At 43.7% G+C, this 26,924-nt stretch overlaps 1 protein-coding gene across 18 annotated transcripts in view; it reads left to right on the top strand.

The window, feature by feature from the left end:
- GPHN (gephyrin) overlaps nucleotides 1-26,924 on the top strand; it is a 535,888-nt gene that overhangs the window by 422,794 nt on the left and 86,170 nt on the right. For all 18 annotated transcript variants that reach the window (XM_075927415.1, XM_075927413.1, XM_075927409.1 and 15 more), the window contains 2 exons: nucleotides 15,150-15,242; nucleotides 25,712-25,767. In XM_075927415.1, coding sequence (XP_075783530.1) covers nucleotides 15,150-15,242; nucleotides 25,712-25,767 — 149 coding nt within the window. The remainder of the gene's footprint in view (nucleotides 1-15,149; nucleotides 15,243-25,711; nucleotides 25,768-26,924) is intronic.

Here is a 26,924-nt window from a genome sequence, read left to right as displayed (position 1 = left end):
CTGCCATACTGCTGGCCAATTGTCACATTTCTTCACCGTCTCCCTGCTGGCTGACAGTCACCATCAGTTGCCATCTACCTCTTGTCTGTGACCAGTGTTCCCTCTAAGGAGCACATCTGTGCGGCTGTGCACAAAAAATTCTAAGCCCACCCACCACCTTCCCAGAGCCGCACAGCAACACTCACTTTGCTGCTGCTCCTGGGGCCCAGGCCGCGTGGCTGGTGGGGGTGGGGATGAGGCTGCATTTTTGGGGGTGGCTGCTCGGGCAGCTGGTCTGGTGGCCAGAGCCATGTTGCGGGGCCACTGCTTCTGCTGCTGCCACGTGGTGGGCTCAGTGGGTGGCTGCCTCTTGGGGTTTGGGCTGCGGGAGGACAAATGGCTACCACTTGGGTTTGAGGCCACAAGCGGGCAGCTGCCACTGCGGGTTTGGGCCGCAGGCTGGTGCGTGGGCAGCTGCCACAGGGGTTTTCCAATACCATTAACATTAATTCTTCTAGCTCTCAAATTGTAAACTACAATATTATCATCTCTTCTTTGACACATTTAATTTTAAGATAATAATGACCATGTGATTATCAGACTGTGACAGGGCGTTCGCCCTGCACTGGCCCTTTAAGAGCAAACACCGGCCGAAGCAGGGTCTGGGAGTTTGGCCCCAGCTGAGGCCATGTTAGATGATTGGGGCCCAGCTGGGAACCATATAAAATGATGGGCTGCTGCTCCTGTGGGGGGGAGGCAATGAGAGCCTGGCTGCTGAGGGAGGAGGAGGAGGAGGCGGCGGCGGCTCTCTGGAGCTAGGGCAGGGCTGGGGAGGCAAGGCAGGGCTAGGGGAGCTCTGGCCAAACAAAACCCCAGACTTCTGGGCCTGAAGAAAGGCCCGCTGAGGAAACAACAACCCCTGGAAGGGGGGCTCAGAGACTGCTGTGGGCACTGCTGGAGGGCGGTGTCCTGAAGAGGACACTGCGGCTTGAAAGAAAGAGGGGAAACACTGCCGGAGGGAAGGTACCCTGACACCGGAAGGAGCTAATTCTGTGGACGGACTGCCAGGGGTGCTACGGTGGTGAGTTGACCCCCCTCACACAGACAAAGAATAAGAAAAGGACCCCTATGGCTCTTTCCTATACTGGGTTCTGCCAGGCAAATGTGTTAGGGAGCCAGTTACATTTCAACCCAGAAGATCAAAAAAATGTATAATTGCAGCAGCGATTAGAACAGCTAGCACCAAAAGATTACTAGTGCAAACTGCAAATCTATGTGCAAGCCACTCCTCTTCTCTACTCTTTCTCACCCTTTGAATACTGCTCCTACACCAAGGCCATACAAGAGTGTGACAAAAAAGACAAGTTACATCAGCTGAAAGTACCCCAGTGGAAATAGAATTCTTAGCTGGCCAGAACCAGCTGCTTTCTGGGCCCCACTTTGCACAGGGATGACAATTTGTAAGAAAGAATCTGACCCTGTGAATTAATATCAAGTTTACCCAGATGCTGATGCAGGGCCTCAGACAGCAGAATTTCTGCTCTAGAATTGAGGTGTCAACCTCTCCTCTGTAGAGTGTCCTTGTGCAAAGAAACCATCTAATCCAAAAGTAGCTAGCATGTTTTCCAAGGCAATTTCTGTGGATGGAGTTCCTATGCAGTCCATAGTGCTGATTTAAGCTGTCTCTGCCAATAGAAGCCTTTAACAAGGATACACAGTGATGATAACAAAAGAAGTGGAGCTGGAGCACTGAGTTACAATTTGCCTGTGTCATCAAAGATGAATCTGGTTTCTTCTTTTGAAGTGATACAAGAAAACCCTATAATTTAGAAATGGGACAGTGGAAGTCCCAGACTCAGACCTGGATAACCAAGCAAGTGAAACACTTTGCAAAAGGTTAAAATGTAGTATGTGAGAAGTCAAAAAAAAGTAAAACACCTCCACACAAAGCTCCTTTACAGAACATGTTTTATTAAACCCACAAAAATAAGAACAAAATTGTTTTCAATAATCAATTAAGAAAAAATAGCTTTGTAATATGTCAGCAAAATTGAAATAGAGGAAAATATATAACATCCTTTTTTTTTTAAAAAAAAAAGAAAAGATTTCAAGGAAGTAAAGGGAGGCATTGTAGAGTGTACAGAGCTGGATTATAGCAATGCCTTAGCTGGAACTTTGGAAACAACAAACTATATCACAGATTTTGGACAAAAAGATATCCATCTAGGTATTAGAGAGGAGAACAAAAATGAACTTCATCTTAATATTTTAATACCTTTTTCTTTAGTTCTATAGTTTAAAAACCATTTATTTTGTTTTGTTTTTTTCTTTTCATATTCCAAGATATTAGCCTTTACTGTGGATTAATCCCTGTATTTTAAGAGTCAATGGTTTTGTTTGACTACACATATAATTTGAAGGTTTAATCTCCCCTATATCATAATATCTTTGAAGAAATTGTATCCTGTCGGACCCAAAGTAAAAAAAACGTTTTTTAAAACCAATTTATCAAAAACTGGGGTTACCTTGATTGTATCAGGTTACAATTATATCTATGGGTATGTCTACACTAGAAAGTTAGTTCGAACTAACGGACGTTAGTTCGAACTAACTTTCCTATGCGCTACACTAGCGCTCCGCTAGTTCGAATTTGAATCGAACTAGCGGAGCGCTTAGTTCGAACTAGGTAAACCTCATTTTACGAGGACTAACGCCTAGTTCGAACTAGCTAGTTCGAACTAAGGGCTGTGTAGCCCTTTAGTTCGAACTAGTGGGAGGCTAGCCCTCCCCAGGTTTCCCTGGTGGCCACTCTGGCCAACACCAGGGAAACTCTATGCCCCCCTCCCGGCCCCGGACCCCTTAAAGGGGCACGGGCTGGCTACGGTGCCCGTGCCAGGTGCAAGCCTGCCAGCACCCAGCTAGCAGACCCTGCACCTGGCACGGCACAGAGCCACCCACCCGATGCCCCCCAGCCCACCCCCTCTTGCCGGGACCAGGCTGGCGGCTCCCGGGAGCTTGCCCTGGACCGCAAGAGGCGGGCATCTTCCTGACTAGTGCGGACATCGTGGACCTTGTCCACGATCTCCGCACTAGGCACAGGAAAGTGGCCGTCTAGGGCAGGAGAGCTGCCAGCCTGGCCACCCAGGAGCAGGTGTGCATGAAAATCAAGGGGGTCCACTGAGACCCCCGACACTGAGCCCTGAGCTTACAATGGCCGTCCTGGGTCAGACCAAAGGTCCATCTAGCCCAGTAGCCTGTCTGCCCACAGCGGCCAACCCTAGGGACCCTGGAGGGGATGGACCGAAGACAATGACCAAGCCATTTGTCTCGTGCCATCCCTCTCCAGCCTTCCACAAACTTTGGGCAGGGACACCACTCCTACCCTCTGGCTAATAGGACTCCATGGACCCAACCTCCATGACTTGATCTCACTTTCCTTTAAACTCTGTTCTAGTTGTAGCCTTCACAGCCTCCTGCAGCAAGGAGTTCCACAGGTTAACTATTTGCTTTGTCAACAACAACTTTCTCTTACTAGTTTCAAGCCTGCTACCCATTCCTTTCCTTTGGTGTCCTCTAGTCCTTCTTTATGGGAACTCATGAAGAACTTTTCTGAATGCACCCTCTCCACCCAACCCCTGCTTTTACAGACCTCTATCCTGTCCCCCCTCCGTCTCCTCTTTTCTAAGCTGAACAGTCCCAGTCTCTGTAGCCTCTCTTCATCTGGGACCTGTTCCCAACCCCTGATCATGTTAGTTGCCCTCCCCTCTCCCAGCCTTTCTCTTCCCCTCTCCCACCTCCTTTTCCCAGTCTCCCCCAGTTTTTTTCAATAAAGACAGAGTCAATGTTGGAAGAAACGTTATCTTTATTTTGTACATCAAGAAGAAGGGGGGCTAGGGAAGGGCAAGTGGAAGGAGGTGAGGGAGGAATGGGGTACGAGCCCCCGATGGGGAGGACTGGGCTGGCTCTGCGGGCTTCTGGGGGTGGAAGCTCTCCTGCAGCCCCCCAATTACTCCCTCTCCCCAGATGGCAGCCTGCGGCAAGTGCAGCCGGGCTGATGGCCGAGTGGTGTGATGTGCCCAGTGTGGGCACTCAGGGCACTCCAAGCCAGAACTTCTTTGCAAGCGGGGCACCCCTTAGAACTGTGTGTCCGGGGTGGGGGTCGGGACCCTTTAAGCGCAGCCCTCGGCTAGCCTGAGACAGTATCTCCATGCTCTAAGTCCTCCTTTTATGCCCTGCCGGCACTGCTTCCGGCCATCATTAAGCCCTGTTCAGAGTCCACTCAATGTGGACTTACTAGTTCGAACTAGCAAAACGCTAGTTCGAACTAGTTTTTAGTTCTAGATGCGTTAGTTCGAACTAGCTTAGTTCGAATTAACTAATTCGAACTAAGTTAGTTCGAACTAGCGCTGTAGTGTAGACGTACCCTATGATATCAGTGGTCTGTCATTTTCATGAGATATCAAGATCTGTTGAAGATAGTGTTTATGTTCTGTTGACAGAATTTTGATTTACCTTTCCAAGAGCTTGCCACTTCAGAGGCTGGTGCTCTTTTGATAGATCTCCTCTAATTATTCCCTTCAAAACCTTTTAGATGCAAGAGATATTTTGTATACTTCCCCAAACAGCAAATTGACTTCCAGATCATTACAAACTCTAGAAAAACAACATGATTTCAGTAGTTTGTCCTTCTACAGTAAATTCTCAAAAGCAATATTCTCCTTTAATAGTCTGACATAAAAAATATGGTTTAATGGGCATTTATACATAGGGATGATCAGGGAACAAAAATAACCTGTAATGCAAGTTTTGAACATGAAAAGTTTGTTATACATTTGTCAGTGATCACCAGTGAGAATGGTGAAATTTGTTTGCATATAATTCTGAACAGAAAAAAGGCAAATATAGTTGGATACAGTGTGAGATTGAACAAGCTCTAAAAAATGAATGCATTTTTAGGATATTTCTGATACAGTCAGCAATTTAGAGGGTGCACTCTATGAGGATGTATATGGAACAATCAGCAATGTCAGACAGATAAATCAAAAAGCAGAGGAACTCTGTCATTTTTTTTTATCTCACACCTCTCTTCTGCCTCCACCTTCCACCACTGTCCTACACTACTTTATGAAAAATTGTAACAGATTTTAACAAAGCACAAAAATGCCCATTTTGTCTCCAAACCAAGGTAATAAATATTAAAAGGCTTTGTGGAGCCTCTTGCAGACCATTTGTCTCGTCAGATTTTGAGAAGCTCAGCCCTCCAGCTAAGTCACAAAGTTTAGTCCCCTTCCTGGGTAACAAACAGTCCAACTGAAAGTGACAGCTAACCAACAGAATAATAAAAGTAGAATATTGTTTTTGAGAACTTACTGTAGAAGGACAGACTACTGCAATCATGTTGTTTTTATTGAGTTTGTAATGATCTGGAAGTCAGAGGAGGAACTCTGCAGGAGCAGGTTAGGCTCCGGTGTGGGAGGCCAGTAAGAACACTTCAGTGGAGCCAGTGTGAAATAAAAAAAATAATGAGGCTAATCTAACATACTGAAAACTTTGCAGTATCAATTTTCTTTTTATTTGACTTCATATTAAATAAGCATTTGAAGGCATGCACCTTGCTAATATGTTAATAACTTGGGTGCCACTGTGGCACGCATCCAAACAAGTGCACATGACCTTAATAATGGTGCACAAGACTAAAATCACTCTGTTCATGGATGGAAAATCTTAGCTGGAACACTGTGACTACTGCCCATCAGTCTCAAATGATTCAACTCTCAGTGATTTCAGCTCTTATCAGGTAGGATAGAAGAAACACATCTCCAACACAATTAACATATAAAAAAGGTTCTAATTACATCTATTTAGCTCTGTTCTTTGAACAGTGATGGGGAATTGGTCTTACCAGTCCGGGCAGTACCTCGGGGAGGGCATATAGCTTCCTAACCCAGAATAACCTTCCCTTACCACTCTTAGGTATGTCTACACTAGCTCGTTAATTCGAGCTAGGCAGGCAAATCAGGCAACCGGAGTTGCAAATGAAGCCCGGGATTTAAATATCCTGGGCTTTATTTGCATGTTCCCGTTCTGCCGCCATTTTTAAATCCCCCTTAGTTCGAACCAACTGCACGCGGCAGTTTAAAATTAATCCGAACTAAGTCCTTAGTTCGGATTAACTGTTACACTTTACTCCATGAGGAGTAACAGTTAATCTGAACTAAGGACTTAGTTCAGATTAACTTTAAACTGCTGCGTGTAGCCGCGGGCAGTTGGTTCGAACTAAGGGGGATTTAAAAATGGCGGCCGAAAGGGAACATACAAATAAAGCCCAGGATATTTAAATCCCGAGCTTCATTTGCAACTCCGGTTGCCTGATTTGCCTACCTAGCTCGAATTAACGAGCTAGTGTAGACATACCCTTACACTCATAGAGCTCTGGAAGTCAAGCCTCTGCTTAGCAAGGTTCTTTCTGCTGTGTTCCCTTTCCTTTGGAACACATTTAATGAAGTCTGTATTCCTGAAAAAATTATAAAACTTTATAAGATATGCAACAAGACCTTAAATTCTGCTCTCTCGATATAATGTTTGTGTCACAAGTGATTATTGATTTCCATAACACTATTGCAATCAAACATACATATGATTTTTCAGTACATTTTCTAGAATTAGATTAATTTATAAAAATGCTTTCTATTTAAATAAATTAATATCTAAATCTTCATTTATTACTGATATCTAATCTTCATTTATATAGGCTAATGTACCTAATCTCAGGAAGGGAGTTCAACTAGGCTACGTCTACACTGGCCCCTTTTTCGGAAGGGGCATGCTAATTTTGAAAGTGGGAATAGGGAAATCCGCGGGGGATTTAAATATCCCCCGCGGATTTAAATAAACATGTCCGCCGCTTTTTTTCCGGCTAGGGGGAAAGCCGGAAAAAAAGCGTCTAGACTGGCCCGATCCTCCGGAATAAAGCCCTATTCCGGAGGATCTCTTATTCGTAATTCAAAGTAGGAATAAGAGATCCTCCGGAATAGGGCTTTATTCCGGAGGATCGGGCCAGTCTAGATGCTTTTTTTCCGGCTTTTCCCCAAGCCGGGAAAAAAGCGGCGGACATGTTTATTTAAATCCGCGGGGGATATTTAAATCCCCCGCAGATTTCCCTATTCCCACTTTCAAAATTAGCATGCCCCTTTCGAAAAAGGGGCCAGTGTAGACGTAGCCCCAGAGTCCAGGAGCTTTGAATTCTGACCTATTCCACAATAAGATAGTGTATTTTTAAAAAATGTAATACTACTGAGCTCTTGCAATGCATAGAGGACAAGCAAAATCTTTAATGTTCAAGGACTGTAGTTGATTTTATAAAATGTATATGCTCATACAAACATTAAAGCAAAAAAGGAGAAAGCAAATCTAATTGATATACATTCCTAAATGTATCTTACTATACACGGTAATGGTGCTAAGTGTATTTCTACATATAGAAATTTGGTATCAGTCAGGTTCTTGCCCTTATTCTAAAAGACCCGCTTAAAATCCACACATCTGTCCACTGTGTTCCCCAATTGATCTTTTCAAGCATTGCAACCCAAACTTGATTCTTGACTAAGTTGTTCCCTTGAGTCAGTAATGACCATGGTACACACATTTCAGCCATGGAGTATTCATCCTAAATAGAGACCAAAAAAAGGCCTAGAAAGCTGCTGGAGATTTGTAACTGAATTTATAGAATATCATTATACACTCACGTAGCACAAAGCCCTAAAAAGCTGAAATGAGGTTAGTTTGAAACCAAAATGTTGCCCCCCTCTGTGAGGTGTTACTCATTTCCCAGAATCCTGCACTGCAACATTAGGGCTGTGTCTAGACTGGCAGGTTTTTCCACAAAATCATCTGCTTTTGCAGAAAAACTTGCCAGCTGTCTACACTGGACGCTTGAATTTCCGCAAGAACACTGATGATCTCATGTAAGATCATCAGTGTTCTTGCGGAAATACTGTTCTGCTCCCGTTCGGGCAAAAGCCCTCTTGCACAAATCATTTGTGCAAGAGGGCCAGTGTAAACAGCACAGTACTGTTTTCTGCAAAAAAGCCCCGATCGCGAAAATGGCGATCGGGGCTTTTTTGCGGAAAAGCGCGTCTAGATTGGCCACGGATGCTTTTCCGCAAAAAGTGCTTTTGCGGAAAAGCGTCCTGCCAATCTAGACGCTCTGTTCCGAAAATGCTTTTAATGGAAAACTTTTCCGTTAAAAGCATTTCCGGAAAATCATGCCAATGTAGATGTAGCCTAGGATTAATTCTGGATAGCCTAATAATCCATAAGTAGAGGCCTATTTACACAAAAAAAAGGGAAAAAAGATCATGGTATGTTTTCTCACACCTCACGCTGTGTACCTCTCCCTTGAGTGTGGGGAGGATAAAGCTCTACTTCAAAAGATGGCTTACAGATTGATGAGTGATTTCAAGATTACTCAGTACCTTCCTTCACCAGTCACTCAGCCTCAATAACATCAAAGCCCAAATGACCATAAATAAGCCCTCTTTTAGCAACTAAAAACCAGATATTTTTTGAATATAAGGATAGCCTGCTACTATCAGTATTTTACATGTTTCTTCATGTCAGAGGTCAGTTGGCAGCCTTTTATCTCAGATGACCTCTGGTACCTTGAATACATATCTCCTGAACATGTTCAGTAAGGACATAAGATGAGATTTTTCAGAAAGCAAAGTAGCAAAGATCTTGTCAGTGCTAAGGAGAGACAAAGGTTTGGTGATCCTAATGTCCTCAGACTGACTCATAGGCTATGTCTTCACTGTGAATTCTTCCAATAGAAAGTATGCCAATGAGGAACTCATTAGCATAAGTTTCAATCTCATTAGCATATTTTCTGCCATTTCTTTTTGCGCAAAAAGAAGCAGTGTGGCCAGTTTTGTTGGGTTTTTTTTTCACAAAACGGCGGTTTTGCGCTAAAAAAAGGCCACACTTCTTTTTGCGCAAAAACCCCTTGCACAAAAAGAAATGGCAGAAAATATGCTAGCGAGATCATGACTTGTGCTAATGAGACCCTCATTAGCATATTTTCTGCCAGAAGAACTAGCAGTGTAGACTAAGCCAAATAGATTTGGTTCACAACTGTAGTGGGTGACCAAAGCCAGTCTACCCAAGCTGAGAGTATGGCTTCAACATCAGAACAAGGATGCTTTGCTCCATACAATACAAGAACCCTATAACTTCTAAGTAGTTATTTCATACTCTTTCATATTGAAATCCCAGACAGACCTAAAATGGAAAAGGCTTGCAAATTGCTTCAATGAAGCCCAGAGTGACCCCTTCACTTGACCTACTCCACAACTACTTGACTACTTTCTCCAACTGCCTAAATTTTTCAGATGCAGGAGCCCCCAAGATATGACTGCCCGAGTTCCAACCCCCCACACTTACAAACATTTTTGTAAGTGTGGAAGGGGCCGAAAACCCCCGACTTATGTCCTCAGCCTGCATTTATGGTGACACACGGCGCCTACCGTAAATGCGGGTTTCAGTTATGATGCCCCCGACTTGTGACACTTCCTCCAGAACCAATTGTCACAAGTCAGGGTCCTCCTATAGCTTATCACAACAGAGGCCTAGCAAGGGTGTTATGTGCCCGGGGGCAAAAGCAAAATTTGCAGACACACACACACAAACCCGCCACCACATGACAGGGCCCCGAACCTGGTGCACAGCTGAGCCCAGTGGGAGTGGGGGAGCTTGTACCGCGTCTTCTCCTACCCCCTCCAGTTTGGGGCAGGCACTATATCACTGTTGAAGAGGGAAGAAGGTCAGAGGAGGTGCAGAGGCAGGGAGGAGGCTTCAGTAGGTGGCGGTGGATGGAGGAGGAGCAGGCGAACAGAGTTATGATAGGGGGAGCAGAAGGGCAATTACCCCCTCACACCTCCTTTGCTACGTCAGTGAATGTAAGAGATTAACTTACCTCTTAAAATAATACTCAGAAAAAACTTAAAAATAAAACTAAAACACATGAGACTCTCCCTCGCTTTCTTGAAGCATAAGTAGCCTAAGGCTGAGGCTACACTGCAAGCGAGGCTTTCACTCTTTCACGTGGACTTTTTCCTTCAGGCTGCTGTGAGATTCTATCCTTAAGTAAAGGAGAGAGGTCTCCTTGAGCGGCTCTTCCAAATTTCACACAAGCCATTCAACTGAAGCCATAGATATAAAGATTCAAGGCCAGCCTTGCCTTTGGCAGACTGCCTCACAAAGTGTTCACAATCACAGCATCCGAACATGTATAAGACTTTTAGTTGAGAAAGCCGTGTTTAATCCCAAGTCTCTGCTATGACTGGTAGATGTGGGTGACCTATAGAAAACACCAGAATTTTCTTTGGAAAAACCACAACAAAACGTAGGAGGATTGATCACCTTGATAATGCCAATTCCTTTAGAATTGAGGCTCTGATTATCCAGCACTAGCTGAGGTAGAGCAGGCACTGCGTGCACATGTCTGTTATATTTTTACCAAAACTGCTACCTGTCCAACTTGTCAAAGGAGAAAGGAAACAGGGAGGCCAAAAGGAATGGTTTCAGAGCAGTGTTACTCAAACTTCTTTTATAAAGTATCCCTTTTAAAAAATGTATGAGTACCCCCAGTACCTACAGTTTTCAGACACAATTTTTTTTTCACAATTGCAACATATTTGTGTAAACAACTTCATTGTATCCCCATCACTCCTTACAAGGTACATTGCCCATGGAGGTCAATGGGGCTGAGCTATTTTATATGTGAAGGTACTGAGAAATGTATATGTCAATACCAAGATGGCAATGTGTATATTACGTAAATAATACTGAATAATAATTGCCAAATGAGACCACTTCCCAGCCTGCTTACAAAGGGCCTAATACAATTTCAATTTTAATCTAGGATTGAGCCCAAAACAATCTGTTGATATGACCCAAAGAGATCCAGATAACATTTAGTCACCCTTCAAACATATAAGGGACGAATCAGTAAAAGCCCCACTGCCTGGTAGAGGTGATCTTTGAAGAAAATTGGAGAGGCTTTGAATTTACTTTTTATGACAGCAGCGCTTTCTCTCCCTGAATGTGGGGTCTTCAGCACAGGTTCCACTTTGTGTCAGAATTACACAGAAATGCGTTGTCACAGCTGACTTCATTCAGGTCAAAGCAACGTGCACTCCAAAGACAGAACAAATCCCTTGAAGCTGGAAGTCAAAACATCTTACCTCTTCTCAGAGCTCACAAAGGCTCTTGTTCACCCAGAGACACAAGTCATGACAACTCTTTCTGGATAGAGACAAAACGTCCCACCTCTTGGTGGTGGACGTACCAAATGTTTTCATGTGGCTTCTTACCATGCTGTTTAAATCAACTGCTTGGATGACGAAGACTCATAAAAGAGTGTGTCCATCATCCACACTGGAGCAAAATGGTGATTTACCATTGTGGTAACAGACCTGATCTCTCTGTGGGCTCTTGTGGAACAGCAGGAAGCCTGCAACTGACTGTTGGGGGGAGAGGCCAGAGGTGTCTCTATTCCAGTGGTTCTCAAGCTTTTTGGCCCATGGACCACATGACTCAACGTAAACCTTTCTGCAGACGGACAGTTGCTAATGGTAACTCACCTTTAATTACACAATTATGCCCAAGCCATTTTGCTAATGCTGCAGCTGTGAAGAATGGTTTAATTTCAATTATTAAACAGATTAAATGTTAACTTTCTCATGTTAGTTTATCAAACATCATTTTAAATAAAGTAAAATATTATTTTATGTCCAATACAAAAGGTTTCAATGTTTTCTTTACTTATGGCAGGGGTAAGCAACTTTTTTTGGATCAGGGGCCACTGATCCATAGAAAAATCAGATGGGAACCACACAAGTGAGAAACAAAAACACTCCTCCCAAAACTCCAACCCTCCAGTCGCCACTGAGACACCTCACTCCTCTGGCATTCCAACCCCAAGGAGCGAGGGGAAGTGACGGGAAGGACTGAGGTTCGGGACTTTCCATAGGCTAGATTTGCTTTTCTGATTAATTTTATGGACCCCTTAGGTTCTAAAGTGGGGACAAAAATAAGGGGTTCAATGTGTGTGAGAGGGCTGCCTATGAGCGGGATATGGTTGGGATGCAGGATCTGGGGGAGAGGTGGGGGGTGGAAGGGGGCAAGGCCTGGGTGGTAGGTAGGGTGCAGAAGCAGGCTTGATGTAGCGTATCTGGCTAGGAGGGAAGGTGCAAGGAGGGGACTTGGGTAGGAGTTGGACCTCTCTGGTCTGGCACCCTCTGGACCTGACTGATCCCAGATGAAGGATTTTTTGGACCAGGGGAGGTCATGTAAGGGCTCCTGGTTCCTCCCCTCCCTTCCCACTAGGCTTCTTTGCACCTCCTTCCCCTGCAACCCAACTGAGCTGCCCACCCCCACTGGTTCCCTGCGCCTCCCCAAAAACCATCCTCCATAATCCAAGGGAGTGCAGCACCAGTTCCCTGCAGTCCTTTACAGCCCAACTGAGCTGCCCTTCTGTTCCCTATGCCTTCCCCCATCCACCTCAGCGCAGTTGAGCCCCGCACTGGTTCCCTGTATGCCTCCCCCACAGCACAGCTGAGCCCCATTCCCTGCACCTCCCCCCAAGCCCGCAAAACTGCTGAGCCCGGCTCTGATTTCCTGCCCCTCCCTCCCTTTGAGTCTAGGCCCGGTTTCCCACACCTCCCTCCTCCTGCAGCCAAACTGAGCTCTGAGCTCTGCACCTCTGCCTCCCCGCCCCCTACAGCCCAGCTCAGCTCAGCACCCTGCACCTCTTCATTCTGCAACCCAGCTGAGCCCCATTCCCTTCACCTCCCCCCAAGCCCACAAAACTGCTGAGCCCAGCACTGATTCCCTGCCCCTCCCTCCCTCCGTCCTTCCCCTTGAGTCCAGGGCTTGGTTCCCGGCACCTCCCTGCTCCTGCAGCCCAGGTGAGCCCAGAGCCCCGCACCTCTCCCCTGTCCGTCCCGTCCCCGCAGCCCATCCCTGTGCCCCCCTAGTGTGGCACCTGGGGGCAACTGCTCCCTCTCCCCCCGCTCCCCTCTCTCTATGCCTCTGTATCACAAACTAAGTGAATAGGACTTAAAAAATATTAAAATACCCTCTTTACTGTGTGATATAGGTTTCATTCTGACAAAGCTGGAAAATCTTATTTTGAACCACTTAATTCCTGGGATCTTACATGTAATATATGGAAGGTCATTTTCCTTTTGTCAATGAATTCAGCTTCAGGCCACAATGACTGATACGCCCTATACCATGCTTTATAACAGGGGTGGGAACCTTTTTTGGGTCAGGGGCTGCTGACCCACAGAAAAATCAGTCAGGGGCCACACACAAATGAGAAGCCAAAAACCCCCAGCCCGTCACTAACGTGGCCCCTAACTGAGAAGCAGAAAGACATTCCTCATATTCAGGGCTCGCTGAACCATGGCGAGCCCCGCTCGCCAGCCGCACTGTCCGGCAATCTGCGCATGCGCAGATTGCCCGAACCCAGCTCTTCCGGGTTACAATCTACTAGATTGTATTATTTGTCGAGTCCTGCTCATATTCCCCGCACATACCAAAGCCTAGGGGGACCCAGCATCGTAGATTTTCTGTGCTCCAGTCCTGCGGTGGGGTAGCAGGGGGGTTGGAGTGCTAATGCAGGCTCCCCAATGCTAGGGGGGCTCCTGAGCATCAGAGGTCGGATCCAGGCAAGCCAGGGGGTCACATCTGACCCCCCGAGCCTGAGGTTCCCCACCCCTGCTTTATCAGAATAAGGCAGTGCTGTGGATTCAGCCAAGATTTCTCCCCAGGTCAGTGTTGTGGTTCCACATAAATGAGACAGATTTTCATCTAGGCTATGTCTAAACTACACCCCTCTGTCGGCAGAGGGATGTAAATTAGACGTTTTGAAAGTGCAAATGGGAGAGGGGGCACCTTGATATCAGCACCTCTTCTCCTCTTCGGAAAAGCAGATGCATTCCTTGCATGTGGCAGAGCTTTTCATCCCGGAAAAGCTCTGTAGTCTAGATATACCCTAAGCTACTCTTTGCTTCTCTGGCTCATGAAGCTGTACACCAGCCACCTCAACAGCACAAAGGAAAGATTCAGCTACCAACTCAGCATGTGCAGAATGACAGCTGAATTTACTTTTGGTAGATTGAAGTGATGCTGAAGTTGTTTACTCCAAAATAGGATATCAGTGAAAAAAATATTGTAATGGTTGTAGCTGCTTGCTGTATCCTACATAATATCTATCAAACAAAGGGGGGAAAGTTGTTGTGGAGGTGGAATTACTGTCTTCTGAGTTTAAACAACCAGTCACAAAGGCTATTAGAAGTTCTAAGTGCAAGGCTAGATGGTTCGAGGAAGTTTTGAAAAATCACTGTAATAGTGAGCCTCAATAATGCACTGTGGAGTACTGTGTTCTACCAGGCCCTGCTGATTTGGGACCTCCTAGGAATTGTGTGGAATTTTCTGTACATCTGTGAATAAGATTATTCGTGCACTTATACGTGTTGTGGTGGTTGCTTTACATATATGATTGTTGCACTTCATCAGGATTACACCAACAGCAGTCAGGGCCAAGGGGCAGAGCAGCTACATATGCTCACCAAACTGGACAATCAGGTAAAGACATTTTAAAAAAATGTGTGGCACTTTAAAGGGGTGGGGGTCTTCTGGTCTCTATGACCCCTGGAAGGAGCAGTCAATATTGGGCACTGTGGGTTAGCTGTTAGAGGACTGTTAGACTTGACTTAAGTAACACAGTATCTACATTTAATTGTAGATACATGCACAAGCATCTTATATTAACCTAACTTTGTGGTATAGACCAGGACTTCGCCTGGTTCTCAGCCAACTGCTCTTGTTCTGGATACTATACATCCAAATCCAATGCCAACAAGTTTGTCGTAACCAAAAATGCAGGTTGACTGAACCACATCTTTCATCTCTGCTTTCAGGCTGCATCTCTCAATTTATTTCCCTATTGGTTTGGATAGAAATCAAGAGCTTGACAGGCCAGATTATGAGATGTGTCACATACACATGAATTTCATCCATGAGAGCACACTTCTGTCACCTTCTATTCCCTTTGAGTACATTCATTGACATGGAACATGGTATTTTTTTTCTTTCTCCCTTTTTAGATGGAATGGGCCGAGTCCTTGCTCAAGATGTTTATGCAAAAGATAACCTGCCCCCCTTCCCAGCATCTGTAAAAGATGGATATGCTGTCAGAGGTAAATGCTTTTACTCTAGCCACACAGGGCATCTTTTGAAAACTCAGCATTGCCACAGATTATTAGTACACATGCAAGCTCCAACACAGTCAGAAGCACTTCTTTCTTGGATATAACTATTGTTATTTATTTTATTTATTGATATCTAGAAGATCATTACTGAAATCACAGCTGTAAAATTCAGCCACTTTATAGGAAGAATAGTAATGTTTCCTGTTTTTTAGAATTTTTGTTATAAAAAATGTTTCCTGTGCATCAAATATTTATCAGATTGTTACAATTCCATCTTGCTGTTTAATTTTTAAGTATTATTTATTATTACAGTTCATAATTTTCAAAATTGTATATAGAAGTGCATGCTTCTGAGTAATTAGGTCTGGTGATTAAAATATTTTTATATTACACTGAAAGTTTTTCTAGGATCCTTTCCTTTAAAAACTCCTTAGGCAGTAAAATCTAGAGGACACAACACTGAACTGGGATTTAAGAGATCTGGCTGTGAAAGTGGCATAGTCAGTGACCTTGGGCAAGTCACTTCACATCTGTGCCTCTGTGTTCCCATCTGTAAAACTGGGATCATGATCTCTTGGCGCATGCTAACGTATTGGAACAGGGAACTGATACATTTACAATGGTCTGTGATACATTTTTAAGTCTGCCAATCTAAAAATGAATCCAATGAAATTGGAGTTGTTTCAGAAAGAGGTAAGTTACCTTGCACAGTCAATTGGATGGGAATTTCCACTGCTAAAGAGAAAACCGAGACTTTGCAAAACTTGTCAACTTCCCAGATACTCACAGGTGGGCACAGTTTTGTAAGACTCTGCTCCTATTAGAGAAGGTTTATTTGTGAGTTTGCCAATGCAATTGCAAAACAATTGCATAAATTTGGTGAGAAAGGGAAACCATTTCAGAGGTCAGCAGATTGTGACTTAGTTTTTTAGTTGAAAAAAAGCATTTGTGTCTGCTTTTGTCTGTATTTCAAACCCTTTTTTTTGTTGGACTCATCTGCTTATACAGTGGGGACAATTTTGACACAAGGACACAAAAGATTTGAGAGTGTATTACAACAAATATCTAAGTTCTCCTGAAAAAAGTGATTTCACCACCCTAAAGGAACTCGTAGCAGTAATTAAATCTATAGAATGTTTTGACTACATATGGGAGGAAGTTTGTGATCAGGACAAACCATGCATCCCTGCAGTGACTGTTTAGATTCAGGAATCCTGAGGGACTAGTTCCCAGTGATTGGAAAAACAGCAATACTAACATTTCATAGTTGCCTGCAGGCCTGAGCAGAAATATCGTAATGGTGATGTGTCTTGGGAGGTTAATTGCCAATGTTGTGCCTGTGCTCTTTATGATCCAAGACAAACTACAGGGCAGATTTCAGTAAAGGGCAAAGTCCACTGAGTTGATTGACAGTTCCCCACATGTTCCCTGGGCAGGGGTTCCATGGAACAATCTCGTTAGGCCCTGCAGGCCTTTCCAAGACAGCACAGTAGTCTTTTTGTATTGAATAGCAGCCATCTATCTCAAAAGGCAATAGTGTGAGCACCGAAACAACTATGTCATGCTGCAGCATCCATGAGTGACTAAAAAGTCCAATTTTCAAGCAACAATAGTTGCCAGAGTTAGCACGTCATAAAATTCAGGGTAACAGGATGAAGCCAGTGTGCTAGTAGCACTTGAGGTCTACTGCCCTTTCTTCTTTGTTTTCCTCTCTCTCAACCACCTCTCTTCTCTCTTTTTGACTCTCTTGTACTGTGTAGCACAGGGTTTCCCAGCCTATGGGTCGGAACCCAACTATGGGTCGCTATTACATTTCAAAAGGGTCACCAGGTATCTCCCCAGGTGGCTCTTAGTGAGCCATTCACACATTTTTTTAATTGCCCTGGGTTTAATTGCCCTGAATTGTCAAAATGGGTCCCCATCTGGAAAAGGTTGGGAACCACTGGTGTAGCGTATTGTCAGCTTCATCTTTCCAGCTTGCAGTGTCAGTGCTGAAAGTTTTCAAGTCTCTCTTACAGAAACCCTGGAATATGAGTCAGAGTTGTCCCAGTGACTTTGGAACATGGGCAAGTTCTCTACACAGGAGATACTTTGGAATGCATTCATCTGGTGACCAAGCCAATAGAGACAATTGGGTTTTAGAGCAGGGATTAGACTTGGCAACTGCATATTCTCAATTGCTTTTACGTCAGGAAGTTTGATTTTCCACTTGGTACTTAGAATAAGGCAATGATAGCAGATGTGGAAGGTGGTTAGCTTTTTCTTGTGTCTGCCATAGACAGTCCAGTTCTCACCACCATACACCACACAGCAGCATGCTTATAATGATAATCTAGTAAACTCAAGAGTGTTTGCAACAACAAAAGAGGAATTTCTTTATGTAGCAAAGCAAAGAAGTAATCCCATGGAGAAAACAAATTCAGTAGTCCTGCACGCAGTCTACCTTCTGCAAGCTGAACTCTGGAGAGTTGGAAATTTAGAAGGCAATACTGAAGAGAATTGCGGTAGTGGAGGCATCTGGAGATAAAGGATGTATGTGGATTTCAGCAGAGATAGGCAGAGAAATGTAAAGACATTGTTGCAGAGGTGATAAAATGGTAGGCTGAATTCCAGATCTGAGCCATGAGGAGAGAGTTCAAGGTAAAGGTACATGACAGAGTTTCCCATGAGACATTAGCAGCTTTTTACGCTGTAGTTGGTATGGTGAAAAGATGCACATTCCGGGGATGAGGGACGTTAATAGTTATTCTGCCTCAGGGAATATATATTCCAAATATATCTTTGGAAAGTTCTTTGGTAACATAGGGCAGAGAGACTAGTTCATTAAATGTGGCAACTAAATCCCTCCTTCTTGGATAGTTAGTTAACAGAACCATGATTCTCGCTATTCTCCAGCACACTCTGAGCACTTTCCAGTAAGTTTCTTCCAGAGAGAGGAAGAGCAATTGGGTAGCTGCTCTTGCAGTCCCAAAAATGGGGGCTGCAATTCTGGACAGCATTTAGATTGGTGATAAAGTTCGTTAAAAGTTAAATCTGTTTTTAAGGTGCAGTAAGTGTTGATAAGACTGACACACTTATTCTGCTTGTATGGCTGCTAGGACCTGACCGGGGGAGTTTGCTGGGCCAGGCAAGGCTGGGAACTCCTCTCCCCAGCCACCAAGCTCCAATACCCCCAGCCCTGCTGGCTCCGGCATTCCTACCAGCTCCATGGCTCTGCAGGCTATGTGGCCTTGTGAGCTCTCCTGGGTCTGCAGTGCCCATAGCTCTGGCAGCCCTGCTGGCTCCCCAACCCCATGGGTTCTGATAGCCCCACCGGCTTTGCTTCCCTACCAGCTCCAGCAGCCCCACTGGCTTTGCTGCCCTGCTGGCTGTGGGGTCTGCTGCCCTGCAGACTCTGATGGCCCATGGGCCCCACAAGCTCCACTGCCAGCCACCAGCAACCTCTGCTGCTGGGGCTCTCTGTTCCAGCAACATTTATAGTCCTGCTGGACCATGGATGTTGGCAGACCAGAGTCCCAGACCACAGAGGTTCCACCTGAAATAGCAGTCTAACACAACTGATGAGCACATACGGGCCTCACTAATGTGTCCTCGCTGGTGTAAGACTGTTTAAAAGTAGACTTATGTATGAGACTACAAGGCTGTTACATTCCATATGTCGTGGTTTAACTTTTTAAAAAAAAATTCAGAAAATGAAGCCATAAAATAAATATAATATTGAAAGTTTCTGGAAATGTGTAGAATTATATAATTTCGTATATATGAAACCACCTCTTCAGAGCTTGTTATCTTAACTCTAAGACCACTCAGTGACTGTTCTTAGACAGAAAGATGGGGAAAGTTTTGACTCAACTTTACTGAGTTCTTTTCACCCTTAGCCATGTGAGAGTTTAGAGTTCAGAGGTAAGGAACTTTGTTGGCCTTTTTTTTAAAGTGAAATTAATCTTTTTTTCAAAAATTAATAAGTTGCCATCTGCAGATTTGTAGACTGGTTTCAGAATGTGAATTCAATAAACCATTACAAATGTAGCCAACCATGTTATGCAGGGTAGCCATTCTTCCTGAAAGCAGTTTTTCTTGGAGCGGTAAGGAAATGTAGATCTCTCCAGAGGGCTACTGAAAGTACTGAAATGAAACAAAGGTATTGTATAAAGTCATCATTGATTGGTCTTCATGCCAGGACTATTTTGAAATACAACAGATTTAAAATGGATAAAAGGACATATTTTAATTTAATGTATAATTAAGCTACGTAACTCATTTCCACTGGGGAAATTTGGAAGTAAATAGCTCTTTTTCATAATGATTATATATTTATACACCTAAGAATCATGTCTAACTATACTAGCTAACCTGAACAATTACAAAGATTATAAACGTTTATGTTCTAGTATGTGAGATATGTGGTGTGGTCCAGTAGCATTTTTATTATATATAGTAACATAAAATTAGATGCTTAGGGTTTCTTTACATCTTTCCTGAAACATCTAATATTGACTGCTTGACAAAGGATTTCCAGGCTACTGTATGTAGACAGTCTCTTTTAATTTGGCAATCTCTATGTACCTATGAACCCTGTGTTGTTGAGGAGATAATGAACAAATACATTTCAGCAGCATAGAGTGTGTTTCATATCAACCAAGGCAACTCATTCCGTTTGAATAAAAGTTAAGTCTACTTTTGAAGTGTAGTGCATCTTAATTTAAACTGACTTGAAATTATTTGCTGGCATACTGGCAGCAAAGTGGTGAACTGCCTCATAGTTCTCGGTGCAAATAAAATTTACACCTTACATGCCCTTGGGCACAGCATCTTCAGTGATCCCTCTGCCTCTCCATGTTGCCATGTCTGGAGCCCCCTTCCCGCCTCCCCATCTGATCCTGTGACCTTTACCCCGCGACAGCCCTGTGTGGCCTGCTCTGGCTCCTCTTCTGGCTTCAAGGAGGCTGCTGTGAATTTTCACTTAAGGAGAAAATGCACCCGCCACTTCCTGCTAGCTGTTTGCAGCCAACTTCCAAACCAGTCACCCTCAGGCAACTCAGGCTGTTGTGGTACCAGAGTGACCACTGGTGGGCAAAAGTTGAAACTGAGCTACATTTTCTATGGAAAAAAAATCTGCCTCTCTTTGACAAGAATTCTGTGCACACTGTGAACATCACCGAAGGGAAGGGAGCATGACATGAGACAAAAAATGTGTGGAGTGTCTTGGCCGAGGATGGGGAAAATCAGGAGGCTCCCTTCCTCATAAGAACTCCGAAGTGGTTTGGCCAGCTGTAGTAGGGCAGCAAAATAGCCCAAAATATATAAACTTGCGCTGTTAAAAACCCCTGCCAATTGACAGCTAAAATTAAGTCAATTGACCTATCATCTACTCGCACCCCTGGAATTATGCCAGTTCCCCTAGACAAGAGGTGAGCAAGAGGCTGCCAGCGGACTGGATTTAGCCTGCCAAGCCACTGGATCCAGCCTGCAGCCACCTTGCCAGAACCCTTAGTCAGAGAGCAGCTCAGCTTTAAAAAGCCAGCTGCTCTCCACTCTGGACAGCTGGGGAGGGAGGAAGGAGTCTTTGCATGCTGCCCCTGCTCCCACCTCCAGCAAAATCTCTCATCTCCCATTGAAAAATTTCCAGTCAATAGGAACTGAGAAATTCTGCTGGGGGCAGGGAGAGTGTGGGAAGCCTTCTCCCTCCCTTCCCTGACTCATACCCGGAGCGGACCCATGTGGAGTAGTGAGCAGCCTGCAGCAGACAGTCTGCCTCAGGTTTCTGCAAAGCTGCTGGTTGAGAGCTACATAGATAAGTACCTCCGAGCCAGAGCCTACCTCTGACACCCCACCTCCTCTCTCCCCTCTGACTACCTGTCCCAAGCCACCACCCAAACCCTCTGTACCCCTCTTCCCCCTTCTCCTACATCACAACTTCCTCCCAGACCCTACACCTCCTCTTACACTCCTCCCCCAGGCCAGAATCCTCTCCTGCACCCACATCTCCTCCTGGTCCGTGCACCCCAAGCTCCTGCCCCAGATAACAGCCCCCTCCTTCATCCACACTCCATCTCATACCCCTCACCCTCTCCTGCACCCCAGTCCCTTACCCCAAGCTCCCTTCTGCACCCAACCTCCATCCCAGTCCACACACCCCTTCCATAGAAGTGTGGCCTTTGACCACTTGCCAAAATCTTGAAGTGCCCCCCATTAAAAATTATTGCCCACCCCTGCCCTAGACATATGCCTGTTGTGCCTAATTGAAAATCTGGCCCTGCCCTGGTGCTTATCTTTTACATTATTTCTGAGTAGCTACTGGTGGCACATGGAAAATTGAAACACATTTTATTTAGAAACCAATCTGCTTATATAATGTATTGTTTGTCTTTCTTTGCCCTCATGTTTCTCTAATAGCAATATTGGTATGAAAACAACATTTTTATTTCTTAGTAATTCATATGCTTCTGTTATCTTTTCCTCACCTTATCTTATAACTTTCCATTAAATACATCATATAGTCAGTCCCAAAGTAACCACTTGTGATTTTATTGAGGAATGAGAGGTAGAAGCAGATGAACAACTGAAACAAACTGTTTTTTCCTGGGGAACAAGTCAATAGATGTACAAAAGATCTGAGAGGTAAGCAAAGTTGCCTTGGATGTGCTCCCCAGTGACTCAGGCCTCAAAATCATGAGATGTTTTTAAAACTATAAATCTGAGATGCTTTGTTATTTGCCTCCTGATTTCTGGTTTTTTTAGGATGCAACTATTTCCAGGTTTTTCTATCATCAGGAGGACTAGCAACATTTTTCTTTAATGAGAGCTGAGATTTTCAGACTAACTCTTAAAAGCTACTGGAATCAAGAGATTATGTCAATTTTTAAGTCAATAGGGTTTTAAGAAGAATACTGAATATTGTGAGACTCGTGATAAAATCTCATGAATTGGTGATATTGTGAAAGATTTGAATCTGTTGCCCTTATCTATGATGAGTATTACTTTACTCCAGGAGCCATTTCAGTGAAATCATTAAGCCTAATTATGAAGTAAGTAAGTGTGAGAGAGAGTCTCTGACCACAGCAGAATAAGTATCACAACACCTTGGGGAAACAGGTATAGTAAAGATTTCCATTTTCCAGATGGAGTCTCCAAGAGTGAGAGAAGTTAAGTCATTCTAAGAACACAATTAGAACCAAGGGACTCAATTTTGTTCCAATTAACATCAATTATACAATTATGATTTCAGTGGAAGGATTTCTAATCTAGTCTAGTTTAGATAGGCTCTTATGCTGCCCTTGTCACTTTTATTTCTGAGTTCCTTCCAGTAGAACACTGGGTAACATTATGAACATCTGCCAAATGTGGTTTGTCTTCTCCCTTATCTTCTCCCTAGGGTGAGAATTTTGCATGCAGCATAGTGTTTGTTTTGGAAAGTTTTCTCTTTGGGCTAGGTTTTTTGTTCTGTTTTGTATGTACATCTATAGAGAAGGAAGGTGCAACCAGGTTGTCTGTATGGCACTCCCTTATGGCCCATCGAGACAAAACGCAATCATCTGTGGTTCCCTCACAGTCAGGTATCTCGCTTCTTAGGCCCAGTGCCTTAGTGTCTGAGCCCTCTGGCCCTGGCACATTTAAGTTTCACTTCTGGGGCATTAGAGTCCAGAATAAAAGGAAAACAGTTAACTCAAAAGCAAAGTCATCCAAGGATTTGTTGACAAGACCTTGCCCTACCCAAGGCTTGTTTCCAGTGACCAGTCTCTTTTCCCAGTCTCTGGTCCAATCATGCCATGCACCAGAAGTCTCATCCAAGCAGCAGACTGTCTCAGGATTGGGGTTGGAACCAGGCTTCCTTATCAAGGAAGACTTACAGCTCTGCTTTCTGCTCTTCCGGTCAATTCCCTAACTGAGGTGAGCTTCTACCTTTAAGAGTCATCTCGATTCCCGAGAACTGCAGGTGTAATAGGACAGGGCCAGTTGTGTCCACAAGCTCTTATTAACCAGATCCCTGGTGATATGGGTGGGTTATCTTCCCCATTGCAGCAGATCAAAGACATGCCCCTTGCACTTGAGCAGAAGGAGGTAAGGTTTATAACAATTCATAGTACATGTGGGAGTTCATTCCACAAGTCTCAGACTAGTTCCCAGGAAAGCTCTATATCCTGCACAGATGAACTTTACCCTTATGATAGAAAGCTTCATTATGCTGACTCTGGTCTTCACACCAGAGCTTTAGGCAATTTTCTAGCTATGTTGGGCCCAACATATTGTGTGCCTTGAAGATAAGGAGAAAGACACCTTGAATGTGTCTATTCTGTGAGAAGCCAGTGCTGAGAGTGAATGATTAAATCCTAAGACTCCTGACTTCCAGTCCTGTGTTCTTACCCTAGAATGACACTACCCCTACATATAGAGTAGTCACTTTTGGATGTAGCATGATCTGATGGTTAGAATAGGTAACCAAGTGTTAGGACTCCTAGATACACCTAGGAGACCTTGAGCTAGTCACTTACTCTTTCTGTATCTCTCATTCTTTTGTAAAATACTGATAATACCTCAGAAGGTGGTTGTCAGGTTGAATTAATTATTATTTGTAAAATATTTAAGAGATCCTCAAATGAAAGGTACTATAAAAGCATAAATATAGTTCTTACAGGTACAACTCAATGACACCAATGGTTAACACCTCCAAATACTTACTGCTTCCCATGATTTCAGTTGCTTCAAAGTCCAGCTGTTCACACTAATAATTTCTGTGTTTGGTCTCTGCCTCAAAATGATATATTCAGTTTCAGCAAAAAGAGTAAAATGTTCTGAAGATAAGAGTAGGGAAAATACAATAGTTTTTTCTTTATTATTTCTTTAAACCTTTCTAGTGCTTCTAAAGCAGAAACTCAGTGCTTATCAGCAGAAATAATCTTTGCTGTCCCCTTGAAAATCTCTCTAAATATGGACTAATGAGCAACCATGGGAAATTGCCATTTGAACATACACAGTAAAGTGTCCCTTAATTTTCAGAAGGCTCCAACGTCAGTGCTTATAAATCTTTGCCCTCATGCTGTCCTCCATTAAAATTGCTTTCTGTCCAAATGAAAGTGCAGTGGATGGGAGTGAGGAAATAAGTTCAAATATCACCTCTGACACAAACAGGTAGGAACAGAACCCAATTCTCTAATGTGACACGTGCAAGTCACATCTACTTAGCCCCATTGTCTTTTAGATAAATTGTCAGATGTACTGCTTGTCTATACTCTATGTAATAAATGCATTAAATCACATTCATTCCTAGCTCTGGGAATCCAGAAATCTTTATATGCAAAATTCTGCTGCTCCTTTGTCTAGTGGCAGTTTCACACAGAGGATAACCAACTATTTCCTCATAGAATCATGGAATCCTAGGTCTCGAAGAGACCTCAGGAGATCATCAAGTCCAGCCTCCTGCCCAAAGCAGGACCAGTCCCAACTAAATAATTCCAGCCAGGGCTTTGTCAAGACAGGATTTGAAAGCCTCTAGGGATGGAGATTCCACCACCTCCCTAGGTAACCCATTCCAGTACTTCACCACCCTCCTAGTGAAATAATTTTTCCTAATATCCAACCTCTGTAACTTGAGACCATTGCTCCTCGTTCTGTCATCTGTCACTACTGAGAATATCCTCTCTCCATCCTTTTTGGAACCTCCCTTCAGGAAGCTGAAGGCTGCTATCAAATTCCCCCTCGCTCTTCTCTTCTGCTGACTAAATAAGCCCAAATCCTTCAGTCTCTCCTCATAGGTCATATACTCCAGCCCCCTAATCATTTTGGATGCCCTTCGCTGGACCCTCTCCAATGCATCCCCATCCTTTCTGTAGTGGGGGGCCCAGCATTGGACACAATAATCCAGATGTGGCCTCACGAGAGCCAAATAAAGGGAAATAATCACTTCCCTAGATCTGCTTGCAATGCTCCTCCTAATTCACCCTACTATGCCATTAGCCTTCTTGGCTACAAGGGCACACTTGACTCATATCCAGCTTCTCATCCACTGTAATTCCCATGTGTTTTTCTGCTGAACTGCTACTTAGCCAGTCAGTCCCCAGCCTGTAACGCTGCTCAAAATGCAAAGGTTTTTAATCCTATTAATCTTCTGTACAACTGGTAATCTTTGATACTAAGATAAATATCCAATGGTTTCTTTTTGCATTTTTTCAGACTTGTGCATAGCCATGCAAGAGCTACGAACAATGAATATATCTGAGCAATTTTTTGGTGGAAAATATACTTGTATAACCTGTGATTAGGACATTCATAAACACATCTTGAAAAGAGCTAAAAGTCCAAAACATTTTCCAAAACATTCTCTCATACGGGTTCTAAAGAAGCAACTGTAAACTAAGTCTTCCATTATTCTAAGGATCTCCCATTCTCAGTTTCTAATTTTTCTCTTTTCAAGTGGTTCAATCTTTTTATCATCTTCTTTCTTCTGTACTGTCTTACAGCTGCTGATGGCCCTGGGGATCGATTCATCATTGGGGAATCCCAAGCTGGTGAGCAGGTGAGTGCAATTTCTTTTCTCTTCTTTGTTTGCTCTCTCTTTTTTTTTTTTTTTTTTATTTTTAAGTCATTTTTTCCTCATATAAGACTAAGGAACCAACTTCTTTTTTTTTTTTTTTTTAAACTTATGCTTTGTGTTTGTGATCCAGAATCCTCAGAAGTTGTCCAAAGATTGTATTTGTTATTGAAGTTGACATTAAGTAATTACAAAGTTGTATGCACTGTCTAGCCTGAAGCCATGTAATTTGACACCAGCGTTTCCTTTAAGCTGTGCACTGGTGTGGTCACTCATCAGAGAGATTCAAATGCTGCCCAGCTGATAAGTGGAGCATGCCCACAGCTAGGTTTTTTTGTTTCTGCCAGTGGTGCATGTTTACATATGCATATAAAAATTTATTCCACTAATGGATGGGAAAAAACCCTCACCTGGATGGAAAAGATTAGCAGGAACATAGCTTGGGACATGATCTTAAATGCCGGGTAGTGTAAGACCAGGTCAGTACTTGCATAATAGCAGACTCAGAGGAAAACCCCAGAATACTTAGCGGGTGGTGTTAGTGATTCAGTGGATGGTGGTCTTATGTATAAATAAGCAATGATGCAATGCTTTAGCATGGTGTTAGGGGATGCTGTTCTGTTGATGTATTTTTTCAAAAAATATAGAAAACCAAATTGCTAATCGTTTCTCACTGACAAATTTTCAAAAAGGCCTCAACCCCTTTATCTGTTTGTACGTGCACAAATTACTTGGAGATTGAATTTTTGCTGTAACTTATGTGTGGAAATGATACAATTTAACATATAAACAGCAAAATGAGAATCCTCTAAGAAGTCTAAAAATATGTGGAATTACATGTAAGTGATTTTCCCTTCTTCCAATTCCTGATGGTGATAACTGTTTCCTCAGATATTAGGGAGGTAGGCATTGCTTTGTTGGAAAGATGATTTGGGGCAGAGATGGGAACTAAATTGTGGGGGTGAGCACTCCATGTATGTTGGTAAGTTGTCACGAGTCATACATTTCCGTGGCATTAATGGAGGTGATGTAGAGTCTGGAAGGGAATTTGGGTGCAGGAGGTAGCTCCAAGGTAGGGCAGGAGATTGGGTACAGGAGGAGGTGAAGGGTTTGGGTCAGGAAGAAGTGACTGGGGTAGACGG

This window comes from Pelodiscus sinensis, chromosome 4 (genome assembly GCF_049634645.1).
Source record: "Pelodiscus sinensis isolate JC-2024 chromosome 4, ASM4963464v1, whole genome shotgun sequence".
Classification (NCBI taxonomy): Eukaryota; Metazoa; Chordata; order Testudines; family Trionychidae; genus Pelodiscus; species Pelodiscus sinensis.
This window is presented reverse-complemented; position numbering and strand designations above follow the sequence as displayed.